This window comes from Motacilla alba, chromosome 1A, assembly GCF_015832195.1.
Source record: "Motacilla alba alba isolate MOTALB_02 chromosome 1A, Motacilla_alba_V1.0_pri, whole genome shotgun sequence".
In the NCBI taxonomy this organism is placed as follows: domain Eukaryota; kingdom Metazoa; phylum Chordata; class Aves; order Passeriformes; family Motacillidae; genus Motacilla; species Motacilla alba.
Genome location: NC_052031.1, coordinates 3,429,461 through 3,438,848, shown reverse-complemented (window position 1 = coordinate 3,438,848; position 9,388 = coordinate 3,429,461). Strand labels below are relative to the sequence as shown.

Genomic DNA, 9,388 nt, shown 5'->3' with positions numbered 1-9,388 from the left:
CCTCAGACCTACAGCCCCTCTGAGCCCCTCAGGCCACCTCAGCTCCACGGGGCATCCTCTGAGTCCCTCAGGGTATCCCCTCAGACCCACAGCCCCTCAGCTCCATGGGGCATGCTCTGAATCCCTCAGGGTATCCCTTCAGCCCCTCGGAGCCCCACGGGGCACCCCCTGAACGCCTCACGGCCCCTCAGCCGCAAGGGGCAGCGTCTGAATCCCTCATCCCTACGGAGCACCCCGTCAGCCGCCCCCGAGCCCCCTCAGACCGTCCCCACCCCCGCCGGCGCGGCCCCTTTAAGAGCGCGGCCCCTTTAAGAGCTTGGCCCCGCCCCCCGCGGTCGCTGCCGGGGCCGCTGCTGACAACAAGATGGCGGCGGCGGCGGGTCCGGCGGGCGCTGAGAGTCGCGTGTTGGGCTACAGCCTGCACCGCTGGAGCAGCTTCTCCTCCACCTACCTGCCCGAGTGAGTGCCGAGCCCGGCACCGCGCCTGGAACGCGCTCCGGACTCGGGTCTGGGGGTGGCCGGGCGGCTGGGCCTGTGTGCGGCCTGCGCGGGCCCCGCGCTGAGGCCCGCGCGGGGAGGCCGCGGCGGGGGGAGTGGGAGCGGAGCTGTGTGTGAGCAGCGTTCTGTGTGTCGGAGGGCTCTGTGCAGCAGATTTTGGGGGTCCGTGTGTTACCAGAGTTTCTAAGGGAGAGTTTGGGGTGGCTGTGTATGAGAGGGTTCTCTACAGCAGGGTTTGGGGGGCTGCGTTTGGCGGAGATCTGTAGTGCGGGGCTTGGGGGTGTGAGTGGGGCAGGAAGTGCTCAGCAGGGCTGGAGGTTCAGGGACAGGGTGCCATCACTTGGGGCTGTGTCTGGAGCAGCGGTTCATCAGGAGATTTGGGAGGAGTTGCGTGGGGCAGAGGGTCTGGGCTTGTAGGTTTGGGGTGGTGAGTTAAATGGGGAGGGCCTGGAGAGTCAGTTTTGGGGGTAGCTTTAGCACGAGATATGGGCCAAGGAAAGTTGCAGCTAAAAACGAAAAGCTGACCCCAGATTTGGGAGAAGAACAGGTGCCGGTGTGGGAGAGGCTGGTCAGTTACTGGGTGAAACGAGGAGAGGGGTCAGTGCCCCACCTGCCCTGCCCTGCCTCTGTCAGGTGTTTGTGGGCTCTGTGTTTTTTGGCAGCTGGGCGTCCTGTCCTGCCCCTGACCTCTGGAATGCTGGGCTGTGTCCCCTGTTTTGTGTGGCTTTAGGGGAAAGGGGTCACCTGCTGCCCTCATCGCCTGCCTCTAGGAATTTGGGGGTTGGCAGGAGCTGTACAGCCATCGGGTTGTGCTGCTGTACCGAGTGATCCCATCCTCTCTTGGCCATATGGCATCCAGCTGCAGCCTGTGGAATCCCTCGTGTCGCTGACAGTCAAGTTTGGAGTGACCACAGAGTGCTTTAGGGGTGATGTTTTTGGGACTCCTTTTGGATATGCCATCCTTGGTGCTGGAATTCGGGAGGACTGCTGGGGTCACAGCACAACGAGGTCATTATGGGCTGTCGAGACTCATCCCATCATCGATTGTGCTGCATTTGCTGACCTTTGATTGATGTATCCCCAACTCACCCGCTATCAACAAGTGACAGAGTTGCCTTAGTTGTTAATTATTAATATCCTCAATTATCTCCACTTTGCAAAATGAAGCAAACCTCTAAAACCAGGTTTTTAACTGAACTCTGAATTGGTTTGTTTTTCTGTATATTTTCTGTGTTAGGTGTGAAAGAGAGCTGTTTTCTTTTCTAATTGGTAATCTTTGATGGTAATTAAGCCATGCCTTTATCTTTCCTGTTAAAACAGCTTGCCCTTAGGGTGCCTCTTTCAGGTCTCTGATGGTCTTGTGGTTATTTCTACTGGCATTTATTTTAAATGTTATTTCAAAGTAGTTATTTCTACTGGTATACTTTTAAAATCTTGTTAAAGTGTTGGTCCCTGAGGAGAGGGTGACAGTCCATTATTGATCTCAGTGATGCGATACAAACACAGAGTGTTGTCTTTGTCCTTGATATTCCTTTGCAAGGCTCCCATTAGTCCCTTTTGCTACAAACTCGTGTCAGGAATTAAGTTTCACGTGGCATCTGCAATGCTGCCTAAAGTCCTTAATGCCTTCCCTGATACAAATTCCCTGTATTTTACAAAAGTGTGACCTTGCATTTGGCTGGTTTAAGATGTTTAAAAGTGCTTGTCATCAGTGAAAACAATTTTATCTGCTTTTAAGCACTGTAATCCCAGCAGTGGGCTTGTTCTCTGGTGTGCTGACCTTGGTCTGAGGGATTCTGGTCTTGCTATGGAAGTTTTCATTTTTACTTGCTGCCTTTTTATTCCCGTGATGTGGGAGAGAGCTGGAATACAACCTGAATTGGAAAGGAGAGGCTTTGACCTGTGATTTAAGGTCAGCCTCTCAAAAAGAGAAAGTTTAACAAGAAATAGATGGGAGGGTGGGTTTTTGGGGATGGACTGAAGATGGAAATCTTGAAAATTGCTGGGACAAGACCACAACACCCTGTGGGATGAACATGCACATGGAGCTAAAGGTTCTCTTAGTGTTTAATATGTAGAACAAAATGATGCTTGTCTGGAAGAACTTGATCTTAGAAGATGTTTTCTAACCTGCATGATTCTATGACATTGGGAATTCTGGTTGTGCTGTAGTTTAAATAAATTTGCTGGCATAGCTGGAAAGAAACCACTTTACCCTTTAAGCAGAAAAGAGGCTCTGCCCTCATGTATGTAGGAGTGAGTATACAACTTATTAAGTATTATTGATTGTTGTTGGGAGTTGTGGTATTGCAGGCAGAGTGCTCAGGGAGGAGCAGCAGAGGAGTTAAGCATGATTTAAACACATGCCTTACGTAGTTGTATGGTTTTAAATGTAAAACAAAGTTCTGGAATGTGAAATTTTCATCACTGCTGACCAGGAAAGAAATTTGATATCTGGTGACATCTCACCTGCTTATGTGATGCTGAACTGACATTGAAACTTTTCAGAACACAAATCATCTGATAACCTCTCTTTTAATTAAAAAAGCCTAAACAAAACGGAACAAAAAGTGTTTTTCAAAGGCCTTTCTGGTCATGCTCTAGTTGAGGATCAGTAGTCTATTGAGAAGCGCTCATTTTCTTTCAGTGACAGAGAAGCTTCCTCTGCTGAGTGCCAGTGACTTTCCTATTGCATTTGCTGGTGGTACTGGAGGATTAGTTAGTGCTGGATCCAGTTTCTGGCAGTTCTACCAGTGCTGCAGCTACCTGCATGCTTGCAAGGACCTTTCCAGACATTAAATGAGGACTGTCTTAATGGAAAGAAATACTTCTCCTGTTTTTCAAGTCCCTGGAGTTGTCTATTGGTTTGTACCAGCAAGAAGACTGACTTGGATATTTATTTTAGAAACTGTGGGTAGACATCAAAGAATTGGTCTGGTAATAGTGGCTTGCTCAGTCTGATGTTGTGCCTTTGGGAAGAGAATTGATCCAAGAGGAAATTTGGTGCTGAAACATCTGGTGTTTCCAGAGGTGCTCTGCCTGTGCAGAGGCACCGGTGCATTGAGAGGCTTCAGCTTACCCAACCTGGAGAATGAGCAGCCCAGCCCATTGCCTGAGGCTGCTCTGTCAGATCCATTCCTTGCCTCTCCAAGGTTCCTCCCCGGACGAGTGGAGCCTCAGGGGAGGCTGCTCCCTGGTGCCTCTCGTGGGGCTGGCCTAGGGATTGCCCCAGCACGGCAGGGGCTTCACTCCAGTGACACAAACGAGTGCTGGTGTCTTTAGACATGCACAGAGCCAGGGAGATGGACTCATTCCTCTCCCTTCTCTGCCCTGCTGCAGGAAGTGATGAGCTCAGTCACTTTCTTTCTGGACAAGGAGGGAATAAAGAGTTATGGAAGGTAATGCAGGCCTTGCTCCAAATTTTTTTTTTCTTGTTTTGTTTTATATGGAATAGAACCAGAAGCTCTTGCTCTTCACTGAGAGAAGCACTTCATATCCTGACTTTTTTAGTGGCTTGTTTTTGTACCTGCTCCAGTTTGAACTTCCTCCTGAGGTAAATGGGAGGTGAAGTGCTGTGCTCTGTGTGATGGGAGCCATGTACTCTTTTATTGCCAGATTACTGCATCCTGGGGCTGTGGGTTCTAGTGGCTGCATCAGCCTTATGACTGATGACATTTTGTATTTGATAATGCACTCAGGTCCTTCTGCCACTGTTTTATATGGCTGAAATCCCACTTCAGAGACTAGCAAGGGCTTTTTGCTGTGTTCCTCTATTCATATACTTTAGTGAGGAACATTCATCCTGTTTCTGTCGCTCAAATTTTCAGTTCTTCAAGTTTTCCTGCATGGAATCTCTGTAAAGGGAGATCAGTACATTTCCTGTGTTTGACTCCAGGATTTTTAATTAGTGCTTTGTTTATTTCTTGTGCTAAGGTTGTTATTAAGAATATAAATTAAGATTGGTTTCTCAGCTGATAATTAAATACCATTAACAACCTCTTAGTTGGTGTCACTTTTTCACTGCAATTCACTTTTATCTATTTAATGGTCAGCTTCAGTTGTTCAGAGAATTCCAGTCTTCTCCAGTTTGATGCCTTGAGTGGTGTCACAGGCTGAAGGCTGAATAACTCTGTTGTCCCTTTCCTCGGAAGTTTCTAGTTGATTTGTTAAAATACACTCAGTTTTATTTTTTCATCAGTTTTCTGTATTTCCATCAAACTAGGGGAAGAAAACTCAGTGAAAGATACTTTGATAGTAAAATATGAGTGACTCATAGGCTTTTAAAGTGAGAATGCAAATTTAACTTTTGCTTTCTAGTGCTGCTGTAGTGGTCTACTTTGAAAGAAGTGTACTCTAATGTTTTCAAATCTTGCAAAACCTTATCCAGAAGGTGAAGAGAACACATGCAGCAAACTTTTTGGGGTAAAGTCCATAAGGTTTAAAAACAACAGACCTAAACAAACAAACAAAAAGCCCCAAGGGAAAAATAACCTGAATTCCAGCTCCTGTGCTCGCTGCGATTTTTGTAACAGGAAAAAAACATATGTTTGTGGCCAGTGAAATGTGGTTCTCAGTTTCTCCTCCAACCACATGAAACTGATGACTCAGATCTGTACCATAGAGGTTCATAAATCTCCTTGTAGATGCACCCAGCTCTTGAAGAATCTCCTGTTCAAGCTGAGAGCAGTCATGAGGAATGAAAAGGTTTATTTTTAATGTTATGTTCCCTGAGCCCAAGCTCTGTTCCCTTTACAAGGCAAGGATACCTTCTGCTGAGGTCTCAGCACTTTAAAGCCATCTAAACCAGACCCAAATGGTGGAAGAGTTGTAGAATTGTAACTATGAAAGTTTTTTGCACTAATAATAACCATTAATGTACTTTTTTCAGCTTAAGTTGTCAGCATTTCTAGCTTTGCTTCAATATTTTGACACAGCCGATTCACTTGCCTTGTAATTGCTGTGCCTTTAGAGAGGGGAAGGCGAGCAGGCACAGGGGTGGCTCTGAAACTGCTGGTGAATTTCAAAATTGATCAATACTTGCAGCATTTCTTAAAATGAGCAGGGGATGCAAACCCTGCCTAACCAGTGAGCTGACCCACTCTGCCTCTCAGCTGAGCCCTGTGTACAGAAATGCTCTCAGTTCTGCTTTTCAGCCTTTCCAGTGATCAGTAGAAAACATTTTTTCCTCTCTGCTTGTTTCTGTGGACTTTCTGGATGTTTCTAGACAGCCTCATGTTCTGACAGGCATTTTCCCTCTTGTTTACATCACTTCTGTAGCCTAGGATTTTTCTGTGAGTGCTGAAATTCAGTACTTCCAGAGCAAAATATTTCTGTAGAAAATAAGGTTGCCTACAGATCGAATACATAACTATATAATGCTTCTTTGGTGTCTGATAAAGTTAATTAGTGAGAAAGAAAACTGTCAGAGGTGGAGGGAGTGAAAAAAAATCACAAAATTATGAAGTTATGAGGAATTATGAGTTGTGATATCTCTTGCTCCCCAGGTAAAAGCACAAGTGCTGTAATATCAGGAGAAACCTCTTTAGGCGCCAGTTAAAATATAGACATTATTTAAGAGATTAGACAGGTTTATTCACTGGCAGAAGGAGGAAGGTGAAATGCTAATTGCTCAGGTTCCCTGGTGTGCCCAACCTGGCAGAACCTGTAGTGCTCTGATGTTCAGCTTATTCTGGGATGGCATTTTACAGAACATTAAGAATGTAAAATTTTCATGGGAGGTGTTAACATCATCAGATTGTGGATAATTTGCTGTGTCTGTAGCTGTATAGCCTGTGAGTTTAATGAAAGTTTTCCAGCCTTTAATTACTAATTACTGGTTTAAAGACTAACTAGTTATTAAAACAGAGTTTTCCTTGGGATAAATGTTATTGCTCAGACATCACGTACAGTCTGCTTGATTTTTTTTTTTTTTCATGGCAAGGAATATAATATGGTTTTCAATTCTGTGCATTCATTTTGTTTTTATCAGATTGCTGGTAGAATGGTCTGGTTTATCACCACCACTGATTTTGTGATCTGATCCTGATTTTTTTTCTGAGATTAAGTGGTGTGGGTAGGACTGATTCCATCACTTACATAGACGGTGACTTGTTCCAAAGCAAGCCAGTACTTGACTTTTTTGCATTTACAGATGTAATTTTGCTTTTTTTGCCTGTTGAATTTTGTGGGAAAAGTGAGCTGTAAGTTCACTGGGTTTGAATTCCATAATACACCAGTTACTGGAAGGGGAGGAGGATCACTGAAGATGTAGAGTGGTTTGTTGCTTTAGGTAGTTGCTATTTCAGTCCTTACTTCCAACTCAGTGTGCATAATCCTTGAGAAATTATTTCCTGAATCAATTTAAATCAAGGAGCACAACCATCTATTTAACTTGAGGACAGCAGCCTGCATGTCTGAATTTAAACTGCAGGAGCAGTCTGGCTGATAGCACTTGCTCTTCCTTTGCTGGCACCTTCTGCTGTTCCTGGAAAAGGACAGGATCTTCATCATGGAGGAAAACTGGGCTCTGGTCAGTTTGAATTTGGTGGTGTTTTCCTTGGTCTTCCCTGCCTTTCCTCCTGAGACTGGCTGGGTTCATAATGTCATGCTCAAGCTCTGGGAAGGTGCCTGAAAAAATATTGAAACTCTCTTTAGGACATGACCTGTATTTTTCTGGAATCCTTTTCTGTCAGTGCATAGTTGAAAAAGCATTTGGCTGTTATGGTAATTATATTTAAACAGCAATTTCCCAGCCTGTTCTGCACTTGAAAGTTTTATTAGTAAAGAGATGCTCTTAACACAGAGTGTTAAATTGGAGGTAAAAATTCGGGTTAGGTAAATTGACCCGTGAATAAGGAATTGATGAATGAGTTCCCACTCCACTTCTCTGTGACAGTGCACTATTGCTAAGTTTCAATTTTGTCTTTTAAAAATCCTCATTTCTGCTGCAGGGTTTGGAAACTGCCAAATGTGGAAGTAATTTTGGCCTGGGAACTTCTGTATCCTTTAGCATGAATTATGTATATTGATCCAAAATAAGGAATTATTCCCTAATGTAATCCAGGGTTAAATGTTTGACCTGTACTGCGTTTCTCCACATAACCAGCACTTAACAGGCTGAAACTTCCTTATCTTTCCAGATCAGTATTTTGTCTTCTGCATTCCCTGAGTTGCATTGTCAGTGAGAGAAGCATAATGTTGAAAGCGAAACTGTGAAAGTTTTCCCACCTGGAACCAGGAGGCATTTTCCATAGAGTTTTGGTGGAAAAATTTCCAAATCTGACATCAGCTTGGGCATGAGGGCGCTTCAGTCTGTTTTGTTGAACGTAGTCTGCTTTAAATTCTTTTACAGGCATCAGTTTTTTTGGGTGAACTTTTACTGGGTGTGAGGTTACCGTGCTGATGAGTATTAAAGATGTGTTTATGGCCTACATTAGCAATGTATATCTTTACATATCATCACTCAGTCTGGCTTTGTGGCTTCCCCTGAGTGGAATTATTGCAGATATTGTGGAATATAAGAGCATCTTTGCACTGTTGTGAAATTGTGGAAGGCCTTGATCTACTTCCTGGCCTTCGTTAAATGTTTTCATATGTGCATTAGTCAAACAGAAATACTCTGCTGAGGTTGTGATGTTTCCAAAATACAGCACAGGGAATTTACATAGATGTGTGCTAGACCTTGCTTTCCTCTAATCTACTTAAAAAGGATCTGTCCCATCCCAAGAAAATGCTTTCAGAAATGAGAAGTGAGCAGTGCTGGAGTGGGCTGCTCCACCAGACCTGTGGAAGATTTGGGAAGTCCAAGTTTTTGTGGTGATTGCTGGCAGTAGAAATCCCTATGTTCCTACACGATCCAAACTATTTTCAAGCTAGATATGAGATTTTCTCAAAATGAAAACTGAATGTTGTTATCCAGTGGTTGTGGGTGGTAATGTTTTAAACTCTGGAGGATTTTACTCCAGTATTTTATCTATTGGCTACAAATTCAGTCAACTGAAGAGTGTAATCTCTTCATCTTTATCCTTGAGTCTTGAAGGGCAGAATTCATGCTATTCTTGGTCTTTTTATTAAGCCAGGGATTTATTTCTACTCAGGGAGTCTTCTGGTATCTTACCTGAGCTTGGTTAAAAGGCAGGAATTCAGATATCCTTGTGTGCTCGAATATCCTCACTGAGGATAATAATATGTACCAGTGGACATGTGTAATATGTGTACATGTAATAATATGTGCTGGTGAGCACAGAGTATGAAATGAGTAAAGGAAACTGCATCAGATGATCTTATAATCACTGAGTTCACTAATATCACTGGCATTTTAAGTTATTTTCTTATAAAAAACCAGATGGACATTAATCAAACTACATAGAAAAGATCTGTTTTAGTGATCTAACCATTCTCAAATTTAAACCCATAGTTAGTGCAAGGAGAGAACGAACCTTGGTAATTTTTCAAGCTTAGAAGATTCTCAGCATCACTTAGCAGTGAAATTGCATCTAAACTATAATCCCTAAATGTTGGGACAATTAGGCTGGTAATCATCTGTGATGCGTGAAGTTACTGTGGGTACCAACTTAAGTAAATAAGCCTGACTTTATTTTTTCTCCTGTTTGTTTTTCCTCTGTGCTAATACTGATGTTCCCAGCCTGGAGCTGGGAGCTCTTGCCACCAAGGATTCGAATCTCGCAGTGATACAGTCAAAAGTTTAATCCGTGATTTAGGGTTGTTGAGTGTCGCTGAAATAGAAGTTATTTTCTGGACTCTGGAAACTTGGAAATGACCTGAAGTTGTGCCAGGGGAGGGTTAGATGGGATGTCAGGAAGGAATTCTTTACCAAAAGGGTGCCCAGCTCTGGCTCAGCTGCCCAGAGCTGTGGTCGACTCACCGTTCC

General features: G+C 44.0%; 1 protein-coding gene across 1 annotated transcript in view; it reads left to right on the top strand.

The window, feature by feature from the left end:
- The first annotated feature begins 333 nt into the window (after nt 1–333).
- MKLN1 (muskelin 1) overlaps nt 334–9,388 on the top strand; it is a 104,042-nt gene continuing 94,987 nt past the window's right edge. Inside the window, exon 1 of the mRNA XM_038154798.1 lies at nt 334–459. Coding sequence (XP_038010726.1) covers nt 365–459 — 95 coding nt within the window. The 5' untranslated portion in view covers nt 334–364. The remainder of the gene's footprint in view (nt 460–9,388) is intronic.